Source organism: Pezoporus flaviventris, unplaced genomic scaffold, assembly GCF_033815535.1.
Source record: "Pezoporus flaviventris isolate CSIRO_AGI_PZ_B2104156 unplaced genomic scaffold, CSIRO_AGI_Pfla_v1 ptg000072l, whole genome shotgun sequence".
NCBI lineage: Eukaryota > Metazoa > Chordata > Aves > Psittaciformes > Psittacidae > Pezoporus > Pezoporus flaviventris.
The window spans coordinates 9,425,320-9,445,912 of NW_026892620.1; the positions used below are offsets into that span (position 1 = coordinate 9,425,320).

The 20,593-nt window shown below is 37.6% G+C and overlaps 1 protein-coding gene across 5 annotated transcripts in view; it reads right to left on the bottom strand.

Annotated features, from left to right (window-relative positions):
• Positions 1–20,593, bottom strand: part of PCCA (propionyl-CoA carboxylase subunit alpha) — a 290,674-nt gene that overhangs the window by 174,516 nt on the left and 95,565 nt on the right. For 4 of the 5 annotated variants that reach the window (XM_061472833.1, XM_061472832.1, XM_061472831.1 and 1 more), the window contains 4 exons: positions 18,650–18,744; positions 13,063–13,213; positions 2,521–2,664; positions 942–1,016 (listed from right to left, as the gene is read on the bottom strand). In XM_061472833.1, coding sequence (XP_061328817.1) covers positions 942–1,016; positions 2,521–2,664; positions 13,063–13,213; positions 18,650–18,744 — 465 coding nt within the window. Of the gene's footprint in view, positions 1–941; positions 1,017–2,520; positions 2,665–13,062; positions 13,214–13,837; positions 14,398–18,649; positions 18,745–20,593 lie in introns of those variants that run through there. The other variant, XM_061472835.1, reaches the window with a different exon arrangement.

The window sequence follows — 20,593 nt, forward strand, 5'->3', positions numbered from 1 at the left end:
GAAAACTTCTAACAACCACTGGAGTATTCATTATAAATTCTTATTAAATACACTCTTTGTTTCATTAAAAAAAAGTTTAGATACATCCAATGATACCTTTTTCCCTCATCTCCTCTTTAAGATCATATAATGTCTTTTAGATCTTCACAATTTTTTTTCGGCTTTCAGGCTTTGAACACAGCATGAAGCCTTAAAGACCAGAAAGGGTCAGGTCCCTTCAGAAAGTACACGGGCAAAAACAATTTAAGAAGCGAAATAAATCATATATCCAATAACATCTCCACATTTGAGATTCCTCCTGTAATCTTTCAATATTTTCCCTGCAAGCAATCAGACTGACTAATCGTATTCACAGATGGTACAGCCTCATCATTCCACTAACTGACATAGTGTCATGTATATGCGTACTTATGACTTAGACTACTTTGGTTTTACAAAAAGGTAGTGTCCTTGTTCTTTACACATAGCAGAAAACACTGTTTGTTAAACAACTTTTCCATATAGTCAGACTGTATCCTGAAATGTGTAATAATCACTGTAACAAATTTCCTCTTAAAGTCCACAAAGCTAAACAGAAAGCACTGGCAGTCTCTCACTGGTGTCCCCAGTTCTCTGCGCTTAAAGAGCTGACACAACATTTCACTGTACTTTCAAATCATGTGTCTGAAAAACTTAAGCTGAAAGTTATAGAATGTAACAAAGTATTTCAACATATAATGGTTTCCTGTTATACCAAATCTGAATATTTTAAACCCAGTTTGGAAGTGTGCATTTTTAAGTAGTTTTTCAGGTTTCACAAGTAAGTATTCTCATGTCCTGTCCCATTCCCCCGGCAAGAAGCTGGAAAAAAAAGCCTGATTTACAAAGCTGCAAAGTACTTAGAGTCTTCATCTATAAAAGAGACACTCTGCACCCATGAACACCAGAACCAAGTTACTTACACTTGGCACTTGCAATGGCTCCTGATACTGAGAAAGTTTACCAATGGATGGCAGGCCAAAAGATTTGTATGGGTCCTGAAATAAAATTCAACATGAGAAAGCGTTAAGCTTTTACAGACTCAGAGAAAATAACACTTAAAAGCTTAATGGCTAACAGAAACCACTGCTGGAATGACTTTGTTTTCTTCCCCAGAACTACTTGTGTTGAAGTACATTTCTTCATCCACCTACCCCTGTGACTCCAAATAAACAGCTGGAAGCATATAAATTCTCTTGAATCACACTCAAAAAGCAGAAAAGAAGTGTTCTGCACACAGCTACAGTACGCCACCAAAATATACGAAGATGACATTTTCAATTGCTACTTTGTGCCTTGGAAGAAGGGTGGAGTTGAGAAGTGAGTATAAAGAATAAAATTCTAGAGATAAAAAGAGCAATTAGAAATTCAATTACCTTAAGAAACCAAACTGAGCTTTATGCCTTTGAAATCTTCTACATAATGCAATGCCAATATAAACTTCATAGGACAGCAAATAAATATATGGCCTACAGAATAACTAAATTCATGGCAAAGTAGTTGGACCCAGCACTTACAAATGTGGCAGAATCTAAACTGAACAGAAAATAAAAGTCCAAGTATCAGTTACTCCAGAGTAAAGGCTACCCATGCTCAGAATAGCTTCCATGCCAATCACAGGGCAAATATTTATTATTTATCAGAACAGTCCATATAACTTGTAATCAGTATAGCAAACTGAGGATTACGTGCATGAAGAACAAAACCAACATAAAGTAAGATGCCTTTCATCACAAAAGCCACAATAGTTGGAACGGAAAAAAGACATCTAGAGGCGCTGAATTACTTCTGAAAAATACTATTACCTAAAACATTCCTAAACCAAAATGAAGGAAGCTAGGCATAATTTTTAATTCACAAATCTTGGTTTTCATGCATCAAAAATGGCAGCAAAAAGACATTACCTTGAAATGTCCTAAACATGCTTGAAAATGGCTCCTGCATTTTAGTAAGTTTTTTTTTAAGATGAGATAGTCATACCATAATTATTAAACTATTATCTTGCAATGCACTTTGAAAGTTTGTCCTATAAACTCTTGTTTCAGAAGATATGTAACTTGCTTTTTCAACAACCTATTTAAATGTTTTAATACAACAAAAATTCTGTAAGCCACTGAATTTTATCTGTCTTCTTAAGTGAACAAGTTTCACATGCACAAGTTAAGAAACCTGGAAACAGTAGTTAACTGTAGCAAGTAGCTCCAGCACTGCATTAAACATGAACAGAACATATAGTAAATGTCCTTAGAAATAAACCTTAATTGACTTCTATCTTTTTTTAATTTTGATTTCAGAAAAAGCTATGTTGAAATACACATTGCATTTTTAATTAAAAAAAAAATTCTACAATTCTACAAAATCTCATTAACCATTTGTGTTGCATACTCTTAAATTGTGACTTTCATATGATATTCCTTAACTTCACCTTGGCATCTATCCACACTCGGGTATTACTACTCACAATTCAGCCACCTACCTCCCTCCCTGCTACCACTCATTTACCTCAGCATAAACTCGACATTCAACCGCCCAGCCGTTGATGGGAATATCAGCCTGTTTGTGCCTGAGAGGGTAACCCTTAGCAACACGGATCATTTCCTGGACTAAGTCCAGGCCGGTAATGCATTCTGTGACGGGATGTTCAACCTGCAAGGTCAAGAACTGTCAGTCAATAGGTAACAAAAAACAACAACAACAAAAAAATCCCTCTCCATAAACAACCACAGATAAACAAGAAATTAGATCAGCCAAAGAACAGACAAAGAATACATTCCGATCTTGGTCTTCTTTCCCCAAAAAACTGACAAACATCAACAAACACTGCCTTTTCAGGATCATCCCGGAAAATAATTAGGATATTACAATGACTAGAGGCAGCATACAAAAGGAAAACTAGACAGAACACCTTAGGAGGGTTTGGGGGTTTGTAGGGGTTTGTTTTGGTTTCTTTTTTCATTTATTTTACAAATTCAAATGTACCTGGTGATGATGAGTTAATTTTCATTTGTTCAGAAGCTTTTCCCATGCAATTTTGTTTTTAAAAGACTTGCACTGTAGCCATAAGTATATTTTAACTGAAAATCTCCAAGTAGCTGATAATCAACCCATTCTGCTACACTTCACATGGCATATACAGGACCCACTTACAATTTTCTATAGAACAAGCCTACCCTAAATCTCACCCATTCGCCTGCTTTCACTAACCTGTCCTGACAAGCAACCAGATTAGCGTAATCTTGCATCAGCGCAGTGTAGCAGAAATGAGCAGATGGATTCTTCAATTTTTTTTTCCACCTCCAGACTTATCTGTTTAGTGCTTAGCATGCACAATAGCTGGGCTGGACCAGCAGAGTCACTCTGCACTCTCAGCAAATTGCTGCTAAGGGCTTTGGATGATGCTGCCATGGGAATACCCATCGTTCAGGCTAACCCGGCATGTGCGTACGAGCATGCACACATGTGCGCGCATATGCACATAGACACACGCTCTTTTTCCTTGAAATGGGGATCTAAATGGATATATTTATTAATTTTAAAAAGACCCTTTAACTAGGCAGCATACAGCAGGAAAGCAAGCAAAGATAGGAGGGCACACCATATAGATCAAGTAAAAAATAGGCATGCTAAAAGCATCTTCTTCACACAGAGACATCTATTAGACTTTCCATATTGAAATTACAACAGAACTGACACTTTTATTATAAAGTGTTTGCGTTCCAAGGGCTAAAACACCTCAAAAAACCACACTTCACAATGGTTTCTCTATCATGAGATGTCACACTGTGTACATTTTGTGACACAGGAAAAGGTCAGTGACCAAATCACTTGTCTTTCTTCCTTCAAGTACACTAATATTAAGAAAAATATTTAGCCACTAGTGTAATCTTGTGACTTATCAGAACAAGTAGATGCTTTGGTCTTTAAGAAAAAAGCTTTGTAAAAATAAACAGATGGCATCCATAATTAGCCCTGTGTGTGCTGTGAGTTTGTTTAGAGTTTCAACAACATTTTAAGATGTTTTGACATAATTTTAATGATAAATCATCACTGAAACAAGCACCTATTCTTTGAAGGATAAGTGACATTGAAATGGGAATTTGATTATACAGTTTAAGATGTACCTTTGGGATTCAATCTTGAGTCTACCTAACACAAGATATTCTCCAGCATGTCAAGCTTAATAATAGTATTTCAAGAATCTATGGAACATCTTAGTATCTATCCTGCAGTGTTAAATTGAAGCAATTCAATTTCTATTAAGACTTGAAGTTTCTATTAAAACTCCCTAAGTTACTTATCACACATTCCTGTTTGGACAACAGAACTTACTCTCTTATTTTGAAATTCAAGTTTTAAAAAATTACCTTTGAGTTTAGAACACATCTGGAATACTAACATTCCAGATAATTAAATTACAACAGCTTTCTTTTTTTTTTCTTTTTATTACAAAGACATTTGCATTATTTAGTTATACTGTCATTTATCTTGGATAGCAATTGGCATTCCAGATTCAATAGCTTCATTGTTGTTTTCAGCTTTATTGTTGATGATCAAAATAGGATGGAATGTTTCTGGAAAGAAAAATATTTTTGTTGTTCGGTTCTTACGACTCACAAACATTTATTTAATCCATTCTTCAGTACAGATCTTTGACTTGGTCAATATTTTCTGCTGTTTCTTCAAAATACTCCCTTTGTGTCTGCACATAAAACAGCATTCAGAAAATACAATGAGGAATTTTTTTTTTGAGGTTTTCTTGGGGGTAAGCAGTTGTTTTGCTTTCCTTCAGGACTGTGCTTCAGCAAGTGCTGTTTAGGCATAATGTAGAAGTACCAATCATACCACTAATTTGGGGGTACCAAATACATTTTGAATGCATTTTAGTATACATTAAGACCATAAGATAACCAAAAATGGGGTAGAGAAGAATTTTAACCTTGAAATCCTGGTTAACTTATTTGTAAATTTAACCTTTCAGTGAGGTGTGTGGACCAAATTGCACATGTTTTCGCCATTTTCTTTTGGCAAGGAGGGAGCAGGAGGGGTCAGTATTTTAAGCAATATTCACAATATGCTTTGGTGTACAGTGCAAAAGGGCTTTAATCAAGCAGCAATGCCATAACCTGGTCAAACAAACACTCTGAAATGGGGTTTTGGAGGTACAAGAATCCACCCAACAGAGAGATACATGCAGGATCTGAAATTAAAACTCTAACCTTTTCCAAAGCAAGGAAGGACAGGAGTAGGAAAAGCTAAAAGATTAGACCCCCTCTTCTCTCTCCCCTCCTCCACAAAAAAGCACACAGACATCATCATCCCCTACTTACAAAAGCTCTGCAATAACTGTTTCAGCTATTTGACTAACATAACTGTAGTTTTTTTTAAATTACTATTAAAGGCTAGGCTTTAAACACTTTTTTACTTTTCAGCCTTCTACTTCAGACGTTACTCTTGGTTTCCCTGCCTGATGTATTTTCTTCTATTAACTTTATGCTATATGTCTTCTCAATCAGCAGCCTTTACTTGCCATTTTATAGATGGTAAGTCAAGGACTGAATTTTTAGAGGTGAATGCAAGTATGCCCACAAACAGAGCTGAATCCCTCTCAGTTGATCAGCACCTCAATGTTGCAGTCAGCTGACTACAGTCATACTCAGTTTTGTAGTCAGCTGATCCAAGATCTTGCCAATGAAGCCCTAGTCAATAAGGTAAGAGCCAATGTTCGTATGGTTACGAGATAGTGGGTAAATTCACACATTTGTGTCTGTCCTTAACACAAAAGGCAAAACCAGACATGTCTGCAGCAAGCAATCTAAGGATCATAGCTATATCATCAAAACAGCTGTACCTTATTCTCAACAGGTCAAGCAGAAAAATTGATCAGCAATACCTCCCAATTAGTTAGCTGCCAAAAGGATCGCCTTTACTACTAGTTCCTTTACTTACACCAAAGTCCGGTCATACACAATTTATAACGAGTCATCATTTCAACACATTTAAGTACGATACGCATCACCTTTAAAAAGTCTTACTCCCCATCTTCTGTGATATACACACACCTCTTCCCCTAAAAAATACCACTTATATTCCTGCTTTCAAGTCTACAAAGCCATACCCGTTATAGCTAGCAACATCTATACATGGTAAAGTGCTGCCCCTTCATACGGGACCTGCTCTTTTACAGACATCTCACAGCAGTTGAGATTCACTGTGTGTATTAAAAGTAGTTTTGCTTCCCTAACCTCTTCCAGTTTGTACAGCAAGAGACACTAGTGGCAAAGCCCACGAGAAAATAGTAACTAATAATACATGGTGAAGCAGGTACAAAAGAGCTAGGGGTACCTGCCAACATCGCAGTCCAGTTATCATCCACGCCCCGAACAGCATGGAGAAGTTGCTAGTTCTCCTCCTGTTCTGTGACTGCCAACACTCTTAAAACTTTACCATACTAGGGTTTATCCACAGCTACAAAAACAGTCATGCAGTTTTTACGAATAGTTGGAGATAAGAGTTAAATTAGCAATGACTTATATTCCCCTTATATTCAGGGGAATCATTTCAGGATGCATTTTTCCCAAGACCGTCAAGGTACTCAGATCTAATAGCAAACACTTCTGGATACTCTCACAAATCGCTCTCTTGCCCCTGTGTGCATAAGGCATCAAGTTACTCACGATTTGGCGCATTCAAGCAGACTACAGTGGCCAAGAAAATCTGAATTTCAGTAGACTTAAAACTATAGCCTGTGTCACTCCTACTACTGTAAGTCCCTAGCTGGTGTCAGATACTCCTTTACATTCAGATAAATAATCTCAAAACTAACTTTCAACATACACCTCAGTGTCCAGGAAACATGATTCACCTGGAGTCCCACAGGCTTTTCTGCTGCAGCCAAATCCAGTATCAATTGACCCAAACCCACCAACTTACAGATGCTCCTCAACCCCCTTTACTCCAGTAAGTCTGGTTTCTATTTCGGTGAACTGAACAGCCACAGAGGTGCACACGTGTTCTGCTCTTCAGGCATGCCAGCTTCCTGACTACTATGAGCAGGAGTACTCTGGGGTCACATCTTGTTTCTGCAAAAGAGTTCATGTGTATATGGGGTTTGGGAGCACACAGGAAAAACAGCTTTTCAGAAAGGCTGCTGGAGAACAGACAACGGTTGGAATAATGCACAGAATGAACAGAGAGCACACAGGAATATGTAACAGGCAATCCCTTGTGTTGTCCTTTTCCATAGACACAGCATGCCGTACCAGTTGCTGTTTATTTTCTTATTTATCAGTGTGTGATCAAAGAACTGAGTTCAACCAGAACTACAAAAACTTTCCATCAACTAAGATGCTCAGATAGACTTCTGTTGTTTCCTCTGTAAGATGCTATAGAAATAAAGATTAATGTACAGACATTTGGTCCCAACTAATTTTTTAATCATAGCATATAATAACTCTGAAAAGAAAAGTAATCTACTTCCTCATAGGAATTTATCTTCCAATAATCATTAATTCAGTTTTCTCAATTTTAATTTGCAAGGATTTTTTTTCTTTATCACACTGGACAGACACGGGTAAGAAAACACTTACATAGCCTATGAATACTGAACCTGTCTTCTCTGTGTTTTAAATGAACAGCACACACTTTATATCAACAAATTATTTAGCTCACAATTTCAACATAACTTTCTCAATAAACACACTTCAAAAAAACAATCTCACAATTCAGTAATTCTACATAATTTCGTTTCCACTACATACTTCACAATATAAATAAATTTGTACCCACAAGACCTACACTGTCTTTCCTAAAGATGCAATCCCTGCTTTCACTGTATTTAGCAGCAGTATTAAAGCCCTCTCAGCGTACTTTGTTCAAGGTGGTTATGGTCACACTGCAGCCAATCTTGGTTTGCTTTACATCAAATTCACCAGAGGAAAGAAACTATTGCGCCCTTTCAAGATCTTTTGTTCCTCTACTTATTAAAAATGAAGGGGAGCCTCCTTTTTCTCTACTTTATAAATAGTATTTTATGATAGTTATGTGGTAACATCGTCTCCAAGATATCGCTCTATGCCCTGGCAGCACTGTTAATGGCATCTTTCAGATTCAATGACTTACACAAACAATGTTGTTCTCTTCTGTCAACAACAATTAGCAATGCTTTTCTGTAGTTCTTTTGGGAAGCCTGAAAAGCAGACAACCAGTAGCTACATAATGGAAGTTGCATTAGGAGGCAAGAATGTGGCAAAAATCTGGTTAACTGTTGTCGGCTGACCCTCTTGTGTGAAGAAGTGTTGTTTGGCAGCAAAATCACCTTTTCTTTCGGTTCTAAAAATGGCCATGAACAGCTGGTATAAACTGTGTGCAGAATGGATTCTGGTGGGCTTAGGGGATTGGTAATGGGATAAGAGACCTTTCACCTTTAGGTCAGTAGTTCAAATTCAGCCCAGGTTAGCGGCAATTGAAAGTCTTTACCATCTGACACTGTTTGTTAGCCTACTTAAAATGACTGAAGCAAAGTGTCACAGTAAAACACAATTCCAGTATTAAGAAATATGAAGAGTCTCAGCAAACAGCAGAAACAGTCACTTGAGACTTTACTTTGAAATCTCTCCATTCAGACTCAGCAGAAATCTGGTCCTCTGCCTCCTGACAGCCCCTTTCACTGCTCCCACACTCAAGCTCACCTACCACAATTCATCCTCTAGGCAGCTACACACACCCAGACAGCAAAACTACCTCTTGCTGTCCCATGGGTTTGCTATGGATACCAAAGTCAGCACCTCTCTGTGGTTTTAGACGGCAATCCAGACTCAGCTCATCACTTTGCTATTTGTATTTTGCCAGTGCTGTTTATATAGTGCAGCTGCAGAATTTTCCAGCACTTATCTCCTTCACTGAGCAAACATGTAGCAGGTGCTGCCTAATGATGTGCAACAGAATATAGATACCATTATGAAACTGTTAGAACCAGGAGTTTATAAGTAGTGAAGCTCCAGACAATCACCAGCTGGATTTCTACATATTCCTAGACATTTCCCAACCATGCTCTTTATTACTTTCATGAGTGGACAAACAGACGAAAAGGAAGGTAGAAAGAGATATATTGCACGTAATAATTCTCCCTCTGTCTTTTACACTTCCAGTTCTGCACAAAGACAAAGCTCTGGAATATATCATTTTCCAGGGGTCAGTAAAATCTGATGAAAACATTGAAAGTGGTGAACAACATATCTTAACACTGAGCAATGTTTTATGGGCGTATGGAAGTTTATTTACGTTTGCCTTATGCCTTAGAATCAAGTTACTTTAAAAGAACTTGAAAACATTTCTATAAAATAAATTCTCTCACTACAACTGTAAAATAAAAACATACAGATATGCCACTTGCTTTCAATAAATCTTTTACAGGTTGACAAAATATTCCACAAAATTAACTTTTATTCTCTAAAAAGTTATGACAAAAACATTCAAACTGTCACATGGGAGAAAACACGCTGCTACTCAAATTACCGTATTTCTCAACTCCACTGTGCTGAATACACTCTATACAAATGATGTTTTCAATAGGATCACTCTAAGCAAATTTGGTCATGTTTTGAAGAGGGAGTGTTCACTTGTCACTTAATTTGCACAACCCATGGGGGAGACACAAGGTTGGGAACAGACCTGAAACACAAATGTACAAACTGCATTCAAGGTGAGTGCTCTCCTCACACTGCTCCTTGTACTTCAGTTCTTCTCAAGCCAATGACGGATGCTTCTCATCTACAGATACTACAGGATTCCAGAGTATGTGATATTTACCCTTTGCTGTTACTAACTGATTCATATGCACTGAGCTTAGCCACACCACACACCCATACATTAACAGATATTCTTTATTTACAGGAGGTAGACTCTCTTTCTATCAAGTCAAAGAGAAGTATTTCTCATCTTCCAGTGAAAAGCAGAAGACACTTTCCTAGCGAAAGCCAGCACTTCTGACGGCAGCCTGATAAGGAGATGTTGACACAATTTGAAAGTTAGAAAGGCTATCAGTCTAAACATTCAGACATTTTTATGTCAAAGCTCTTATTTGGCTATTTTGGACTATGCCCTTGAAACAGCTAATGACAACTAGGTAACACAAAGCACACCACAGCAGCTATAAAGAATTAGAAATTCAACATGTGGTCTGCCTCAGCGATCTGAATAGTAGTAGCTGCCTGAAAACCAAAAGTGCCCTAAATGACAACATACAGAAATTCTCTTGTAGCTGCTAGGGCATATATCTCTACATTTTCCTGTGGAAAGTAAGAATAACTAGTTTTTCTATGCAATTATCCGATCTTGTGTCTCATACTTATCAGCTAGCCTCTGAAAAATGTCAGAAAAGCAGATAGAACAAAAAGAACATTGCCAACAGCAAAGAATAAATCATTCTAGCTGAATCACTTGAGAGAGTGAAACATCTGAAACAGATTTGTGTAGCATACAAGAGACACAATGGAGTTGATTCAACAACCTTTTTTTGCTTTCCAATCTCACACTGAATTGCAGCAACACTTAACACAAAAATTAAATAAAATATGAACTTCCTGTAAGGTGCAATTTATACTTCTTTGCAGGACTATACAGCAGAAAAGGTATATTCCCAAAGAGTTCCCTAAAAAGACAGCCAAGTAATAATACAAGTCTCAATTACTGCAAAATTAGTTACCAAAAACACTGGAAGATATCTGACAGATAGACCAAAGGGAGGGACGAAGAAATCAGCAGGCAGTGAAATGTACTGGGTACAGTTTAGTTCCCTTTACACAAGCGTATTCTGAAGTAAAAAGGCTACAGTGATCTGATTAGAGATTGCTGAAACATTGAAACACACATGGGAAATTGCATAATATAGTAGACATGTTCTGATGATGCTGACAGTAGCTCTGTCTGTAATGCACACTGAAAAAGACCTTAGTAGCATTATTTATGGACCAGGTACCCATCATTTGGGTAAGTTCTTCCAACTGTGGAGTGTTCAGCAAAAACAGGGCAAGGGAGCCTGCTAGCCACTGTTCAGAGTTAGGAAATGCAAAAGTTAAAAAAGGCTGAAGCAATACAGGGACATCTGTAGACTCTCCTGGTTCTGAAGTTAAACCTTGATGAGCCTCATTACAGTTTCTATGTTTGGCTCTTAATGGAAGGGAGTTAGTATGAGATGTTAGTTGTATAACTGTTAGCTGAAGAGAAAGTAAAGCTTGAGACCTGGGAGAAGTGACAGATCGATCGTGTAAACCTGGGGAAGAATCAGAGAAAATTACTACTCTCCAGCCTCAAACTGAAATGCTAATTAGAGACAATACACGGTCAGGATAGAGGAATTAGAGAATATCTGCACAAGTACTGTAATTTAAGATTAGTAAATTTCTTTGAGGGTTGCAAAGAATGAGTCTGCTGTTACAGGGAACTGTCAAACTTAGGCTTAGGCTATCTTTCAAAAGGAGTCTTTAAAGTCCTTAAAGATGGAATTGTGAAAGCTTTCTTACTGCATATGTGGAGACCTCTACAATCAAGCAAGTTTATTGTCTGGGACTTTGAACACATACCACTAGGCACTGCAGGGGGAAGACACCACAAAACAGCAAAGATAACATCTTGAAAACAAATTACAGAAAGGACTTCATGGATACTTCATCCCTAATTATATTTAGGAATTGATGGACAATAATATACTACAAGGATAGCAAGGAAATGTTTCTGAACTTCCAGAGGGCTATGCACAAAATCACACGTTCATTTTCTTCTATGCGAGCAATAACATGGAGAGGCATTAAGAAGCATTCTCTCAAAAACAAGATTGAGAAAAGTGTAAATTATGACCAAAGAGACAGAAATTCTTCATCACATTTTAATGAACTATACATTGCCATTAACCAGAACCTTCTAACTGAATCTCAGGTAGAGCAGATTGTACTTAGGAAACTTCTAGCAAAAGCATGTGAAATATAACTGTCATGAGTAATTCCAAAAACAATGCTGCCTGGCAAGGCAAGGCAAATTTTACCAGCAGTCCTCCCCTAGCACAGGGGAGGACTGCAACACCCCCAAATCTTCTCTCACTTCTTTACCCAAAGCATAAATTTACCCAGCCATTATACAAAGTCATACAAAGATGTCAGAGGATCTCTTTATGCTCTATCCCTGCCCACATGTAAAAGCAGCAGGCAGAATACGTCCCAAAGAAAATGCAGCCAGAACAGAATAAGCAGCTATTCACTTTGGTGCTTGATTCCACATTTCTGTCATTATTTAATGAAATGAGCAAAGGAGAATAAGGACAATCGAATTTACGTGCTTACAAGAAGAACTGTCTTCCTGTCTTTGAGAATGATAACCAGACTTCAAGTTATATGCCCGTTTTCTTAGATTATGACCAGAAATTCATTATAACAGTCAAATAAGAGGTAGAGGGTTTTTTCCATAAAACACTGCTTATCCATTCATTGGCAGTGTACATTATAACATCTAGTACTGACTTCACACGCTGTTACAAAAATCCTACACCACGTCAGCATGCTTTTTACACAGATGCATTCCAGTCATAGCTTCAATCATATGCAGATTGCTGGTGGAGTTTATTGCTGATGCACACATATAGTTTTAATCACCCTCCTAGAGAAACTCAGCAAGCAACCATCAAAGTATAAAAAATAAAAAAGAAACTTCAGGGACCAGTGGGGAAAAGCATCAGAGCACAGGGGCTAGCCACTTACTGTGAACTCACAGTGGCACTTAACAGTGACCTCTTGCAAGGTCTTTAGGTCAAGGGTAACAAAGAGGAAAAGCTCTGAATGCTTACTTGAGTGCTGTGCAAGGGCTCACTGCTGCAAAGTCTTGTATATGCAGGCTTATTTAAGTGAGTAGATCTTTTAAGTTCAGTGGGAAGTACTCACATGCGTCAAGTTAGTTACGTTTAAGTCTTTGCAGGAGCAGACCCCTAACTATGGAAGGAGGTTATGTTCTGTTTTTTAAAATAACACTTTTCTGAATCTGAAGAGCTGTTTTTCTTACCTGAAGTCTAGTATTCATTTCCAAGAAGTAGAAATTCTTACTGGAGTCCACAAGGAATTCTACTGTTCCAGCAGAGGAATATTTTACTGCTTTGGCAAGAGCTACTGCTTGCTCTCCCATTGCTCTTCGAGTTTCAGGGTCTAGGAAAGTGCTATGATACAGAAAGAATGCCTTTTTTTAGTTAAAAAAAAATAATTAAATCATTTAATCTTCTGCTTAAACTACCATCAAAAGAGGCCAGCATCATTATTAAAGTTAGGAACATGTCAAAACTGTCAAATGGATGCCTTTACATTTATATTACTACTAAATAGCTATACTGCATGCTTTGCAATGTACAGGAAATTCAGGGCAAATAACAGTATTCTCTAAAATATAACACAACTTTTTTGGAACACTGAGATTTATAATAATGCAAGTTAAATGAAAAAAAAATACATAAAAATTCATGATACTTTAGAAAGCATATATTTTTGGAAAAAAAAAAAACATACAACCCTGTAACTAAAAAATCCAACCAATGGAAATATGAGTGCCAAAATACAAGACAGGAGGTCTAAGGGGAATTTGTTTTCTGACTGAATTAAAACACCATGGACATTTACTGATATTTTAAGCAATAAAGAAGTTTTAGAAAATAATGAAGTATTTATTCAGGCTTCTTATGTGAGATTGCAATGAAAAAAATTTGGGCATCCATAATATTTAACTAAAACACTATCAACACCGTCATGACTTAAACCTTAATATCCTGCATTTCTTCTCTCAGCTTTACCCATAACCTGAAGAGCAGTTATCCATGTTTGTTAACTGCAATTCACTCCATTCCACACATCCTGGACACACTCAAAAGCACCCAAAATGCAGCTCGGCTACCACCTCAGAGGCCCCTGTGAGCACCACCCAAATACCAGATCTTCTTATTCTAGAAGTGCAACATGCCCCTTCCACTGGTCCAGTGAATCAAAAGACTCAGGTTGGTCTCCTCTGTCCTATAAATTCAAATTAACCTATGCAGATTGTTAATTTAGAGCTAGAGAAATTTCTGTGGCTTTCCATCAAAGCTGTGAAACTTGTTGCTCCTCACCCTGATACACTGACCTTCAATGAAAGACAACATGTAGTTCATCTTACATAAGCTCATAAATACGCTTATTATATTTCAGTGGTGATGCACATTTGGCATATAACTCAGTTATCATTTTAAAAGTACTTTTGTAAGGGAATAGGAATCAATTCTGCCCTGTCTCTATGTTATGGTTTAAAACTAAAATAACAAATGTTACCTATTTCTTGAGGTGTCTTTAAAAGTGGGTCCTAATTCTGCAAAGCAGCAATCAGCAGCCTCCACCGACCTGAAGTGTAGGTCAATGTGACATCAAAGTCAATGAAGCTCCACCTGGGGCCCAGGACTACACTCACATAGAAGCCAGTCCTGGGTCAGGACTTATCTTTCAGTACTTGCTATGGTGGTTTTCACTGAGACCTGAACTCACAGAAGAGCTAAGAGACTGCTGCCACAACAAACCATATTTGACATGACACAAAAAGTGAGGAAATATCTAGGCAAACTAGGATAGAATTCTTTTCTTCATCGCAAAAGTGCTACTTTGCACCTCCATCCTTCCAGTGCTGACACAGGCAGATTCTGACAGACAGCAGGGCAGGCTGGATCAACAGGAAAACAAAGTCAAGTCTGATCCAAAGAAAGCTCCCAGATCCTACACCAGATTGAAGGGAAAAACAGAAGACATGCAAAACTATGTCGCACCTGCCAAAAGTAGGCACTGGTAATGTAAAAGAGTTTCATATTTCTTATTTTGATTCAATAAGAGGATAATACATTACACAAAATCAACAATCTATAATTCAATCTGGGGTTTCTGCAAGGCTTTGATCATGAAAGGTCAATGAGTGGCTTATGAAGAACAGAAGCTTTTCAGTATCGGCTTCATGTTCTATTTCTAGAATAACCATCATTACTTCTTATAGAGATGAAAGACAGTTACTCCCCTTTATTACAGTGGTGTCCTCACTATGTTTGTTAAATGTAGGTCTGAAATCTCTCTGTTCACCTCCTGCTGTAGCCAAAGAATGGAACAGAGGTGTCACACTGCTAAACTTGATCTCTGCCACGTGGTTAAGCTTTATGTTCTAAAATGACTGGATCATCCCTGCAATCATCTAGGTTAATTAATCAAAGCTTTCTTATTCCCCTCCACCACTTTATCTTTCATATACATTGTTTCTCCCTCCTCTAACAATGCATCTTTTACAACTGAAATAACTCTTGTCCAATCTCATTAGGCATCACTTGTGAAAACACAGCATTTTAAACCTGATTTCCAATCTTTTTCTCACATATACACCTGTTTTTCTTCCAACCAAATAGCTCCCGTGGCAGCATGAAGGCTACGAAATAAAAAAGATTCACAAGATAAAAGCACCGAAGAGAAAATATAAGATCACAGCTGACACTTAACTCATAAGATATTCATCAAGCTATTGCAAATTTGATCAAAGACAATACAATTGGTTTGTGCCATTGTTTCTACAGCCAGAGATGAACCAAATGGGCGAAATGTTACCTCCCCACTTCTACCCATCAGATAATGTTTCACAAAGTACTTCCATCACCTTCACTTACAGATAAGGTTGAGAATTTGAAAAGTACAGTTCCACTGTCAGTGGAAATTTACTGCCCAGGTTAAAAAAAATACAATAAAATTCAGTAACATCTACACTTCCTCTGAAGATACCACTATACTGGCAGAGAACAGTACTTTCAGTTTCTAAACGTCAAGGTCAGCCTATCTGCTCTCAAGAAATAGTTAGGTATATTGTTTATTCAAAAAAATTACTTATCTACAAAAAACATTCTCCTTCGAGATACCTATTAATTACTACAACAATACAAGTAAAAATATGTTAAAGTATTTGAGAACACAGTTTTGACCCTAAGTCTAAACTGGCCACCTATGAATCACATACACAGTCACAAACAGAACAAGCTTGCTGTTTCTCTTAACCCCAAATCCTTCAAGGATTTCTAGACAGACTGACAGAAAATCATAGAATCATAGAATGGTTTTGCGTTGGAAGGGACCTTAAAGATCATCTAGTTCCAACCCCTAGTTTCAACACCTTCCACTAGACTAGGTTATTCAAAGTCCCATCCAACCTGGCCTTGAACACTTCCAGGGATGGGTCAGCCACAGCTTCTCTATGCAACTTTCAGCCTCTGTGGTGAAATGAGAAGCCAACAGCATCTTCCAAAGAGGTGTGAAGCTAGAAGCAAAGAAAATTACTGTAAATCTCTGGAATTTTTGCATAGCACTAACTTTTGCCCTGGACTAACTAAAGTACTGGTGATGATCAGACATTTCTTATTGTCTGTGATTCCAAGAACAGAGAGAGTAGAACAACTGCTGAGATTCAAACATGAAGTAATCCTGTAATTTCAACAGTTGCAGACTTAGCTTTCAGAAAATAATAGAGATTATTCTCAAAGCCAAAAGGCCCTCAAAAATCAATCTCTCAAACTAGACACTTAGGAAAATACCACGATAGCAAAAAAGTAAATCAAAAGAAGCTCAAGAAGAGGCCAAAGCCAAAAGCCTTAGATTGTATAAAAGACAAACAAACATTTTACCCTATAGTATTCCTATCTCCTGGGCTTCACAGAATGGTTAGGGTTGGAAAGGACCTTAAGATCAGCTAGTTCCAACCCCCTTGAACATTTGAACACTTCCAAGGATGGGACAGCCACGACTTCTCAGAGCAGCCTGTTCCAGTGCCTCATCACACTCACAGTAAAGAATTTCTTCATTATCTCCAACCTAAATCTCCTCTGAAAGGTATTAAAAAGAAAAAGAAGAAAAAAAAAAAAAAAGAAAAAAAAAACACCAAAAACCCAAACAGCTTCAACCTCTCAGAACTTTTAATGGCAGCTACCATTTAAAACAGGAAAAAAAAAAAAAAGAGAGTGTATTTCCTTCACCCAGCCATATAAGAAAAGGTGTTTCCAGGAGTCATTAATCAATGACACTAACTGAAACATCACTCACAGGAATGGCTAACTTCAGGCTTTAGGGTTTCTACGATGTCTCACAGAAGTCAGTACCCTGCTTATCTGCAACTATCATGTAACCCTTTGTAAATAAATGGATTCTGCAGCCAACTGCAAGTGGCTGTAAGGCAGATAAGGCTTCCAAAGCTGTCAATAAAAGTCTGGCAGAGTCTAAAGCATTCAACAAGAAAGAAAGAGTTTTCATGCCAAATTTTGGAAGCTATTGACTTGTGAACACTCTTTCATGTGAGTTATGGGAAGGGATGAGGAAACTTACTGACAACTCCAATATAGAAGCCCAAGAAAGTTAAAAGGCTGATATTTCTGAGGAAAGAAAACACTGATCACAGCTGCCTGGCAAGAGAAAGACACATCACTCTCCCTTTAGTTGACCACATGCATAGAGAATGAGCAGGCAGTAGTTGTGGGCAGCACTTTACACATAGTCCTGAGGCAAAAAAGTCTTCTAAGTGCTTAGGTATATGTATATGCACATGCACATTGTTTCAGGACCTGAAGAATTCACATTTCACAAACAAAAACATAGTAAGATCTTTAGGCATAAGGCTTCCGAGAAACCCACAATCACTACCAGGAAGTAACAAGAGCTATTTGAGTATTTATTAGTGGGTTTGTATAATTAGATTTAACGTTTGTTTTGTAACTTAAAATCTAGGTCCTAAACAGTGCCAGTGCCACAACTACAATTCAACATTCATTTATATGCTGCCTGTAAATAAACATCATTTGAATGATGCGCTTTTCCTCACATCCTGAATTATTGCATCACATAGTTCTGCGCTATAAAATAATGGTAAAATCATCCCAGCTGGTGAACACATTACACTGGGAATTCCCACAGGCAGTGATATACCTATGTATGGTTTTCTAAAATCAGAACTTCCTTATGCCTTTTTTATTACACAAATTCTCTGATGAATGCTATGCAACAGAAAACACAGCAAGACCATACCTTGCACAACGGCAGTGTATCTCAGCTCTATTTGAAATCAGTGGGATTAAGATTATTTAGTACTTTTGAGTTACTGTTTCTATAGCTTACTATATCTATAGTTTACTACCATCAGTGGCACTAAAAGTGGCACAGAGAATATAATACTTCAAGCTTCATTTCAAACAGAAATTAAAAGTATTATGTGGCCCTCTCACAATGCTTATAACACAAATATCTGTATCTGTGATAAAATGAATACTGTTTCCATATTTTATTTTACTCTTAAATCTAAAAGCTGAGTGGCAAAGGAAAATTAACTCAGACATATTAAGGAAGCTATCTCATATACCACATGTATTTGAGTGTTAAAATACATATCCATATTATACAAGGTCATGAAAAACAACATTCAAATTGCATTATGACAAATGAATATAGCTTAAACATTTATTTATTTTCTTTGTGGTTTTTAATAGAATAAAATTTGCTTCCATTTGTACAAGCAGCTTTCCTAAAGTGCTTTCAGTAACTATAAAGCTGCATCAAGAGTCTAGTATCCTTACCTTGGTGCTTCCTCCACAACTTTTTGGTTTCTCCTTTGAATGGAGCACTCCCTTTCATTCAACCACAAGGTATTACCATGTTTATCTGCCAAAACCTGAAACAGTAACATACTATTAACAAGACAGATGCTATGTATATTTTGACAGAACACTATTATCTAACATTCAGTTAGTTTAATTTAAAAATACCTTTTTCAAATCTAGAAATAAAGGTTGGGGAAACCGCTAGTGTATAAAATGAATTGTATATGGAATACTAATCGAATGCTCCTTCAAATTCTGAATAGGATTATTTTAAGGCCTATATATAGAGTTTATAAATTGCAAAACAACACTCACTGCAAAATTTTTAAGAAGCTCCCAAAAGTTCAGAAATCAGAAGACTGAAATAAAATTAAAACAACATTTTCAAGAATATAAAATTGTATTGCATAATGAAATCACTCAGAAGCAATATCTTTTGTCAACGAAAGAGAGAAAAATCTCAAAAATGCCAAATTTTGCTCCTGAATTACACACAAAAGTTTTCAGAAAAATGGCTAATGGAGCTTTCTTAGTAGGCAAACCACAGCACCCTGTCTAAAGACAGGGAAAGAAGAAAAAGATCTTCAGAAACTTTGCAATCTTTTATTAAAGAGAGTAAGACTTGCTACTTCTCAGTACTTGCAGTGTAAATTAAAGCAGTAGTTTCAAAGAATCAGGTTTTAGCAACAGTTCCTGTCCACAGTTTCAGTTCATGGAAGAGTTAAACATACACACAAGTAGCTAGATCCAGCTACCTAAAATACACATTAGAAAAAAGAAAAAAGAAAAACAAAATAGAACTCTCAATAGACACTGCAACTTCAAACTGGAAGGGAAAGTAAGAAAAGGTACACCATCCCGTTATGAAATTGACTGTACCATGCAGCCATTCCCAATATCTGGAGACCAGATTTGAGGATTCAAGACTTCTTCCTTTCTTATGATTTTATACTCCACAATAATTCTTGGAAAAATTTCTCTCGTTGCAGATCACACTGGCTCTCTTTCTTCCTTTTTTCTCTCTAATCCATTTTTTGCCATCTCTACTCTGCTCTTGTGAGACCTCACCTGGAGTATTGTGTGCAGTTCTGGTGTCCTCAACATAAAAAGGACATGGAACTGTTGGAACAAGTCCAGAGAAGGGCCACGAGGATGATCAGGGCACTGGAGCACCTCCTGTATGAAGACAGGCTGAGGAAGTTGGGGCTGTTCAGCCTGGAGAAGAGAAGGCTGCGTGGAGACCTCATAGCAGCCTTCCAGTATCTGAAGGGGGCCTATAGGGATGCTGGGGAGGGACTCTTCATTAGGGACTGTAGTGATAGGACAAGGGGTAATGGGTTCAAACTTAAACAGGGGAAGTTTAGATTGGATATAAGGAGGAAGTTCTTTCCTGTTAGCGTGGTGAGGCACTGGAATGGGTTCCCCAGGGATGTTGTGAATGCTCCATCCCTGGCAGTGTTGAAGACCAGGTTGGACGAAGCCTTGGGTGACATGGTTTAGCGTGAGGTGTCCCTGCCCACAGCAGCGGGGTTGGAACCTGATGATCTTAAGGTCCTTTCCAACCCTAACTATTCTATGATTCTATCTTCCTGGTCTGATCTGCGGGAACCTTTGCCAATATTCATGCTTCATTCTTTAATAGTGCAGTTCTACACTGAAAACTGACAAGGTAAAAAAAAGGAGACAATCTTCCTCAAACTGTGTGAATTCAACCTCAAAGTGTGTGAATTCTACTCACATTTGTGACAATGAATCTGTATTATTTATTATTTCTTTCACCACAGAGTGAGTATAGCACTAAGCAAGATGAACTCCTGCATCTATGATACCAATGTTTGCTGATGCATGAATAATCTGGGTAGATGTGACTGAAAACAAGGCGCTGTGCAGCATCGCATCGGATCCAGAGTGCTCCACACC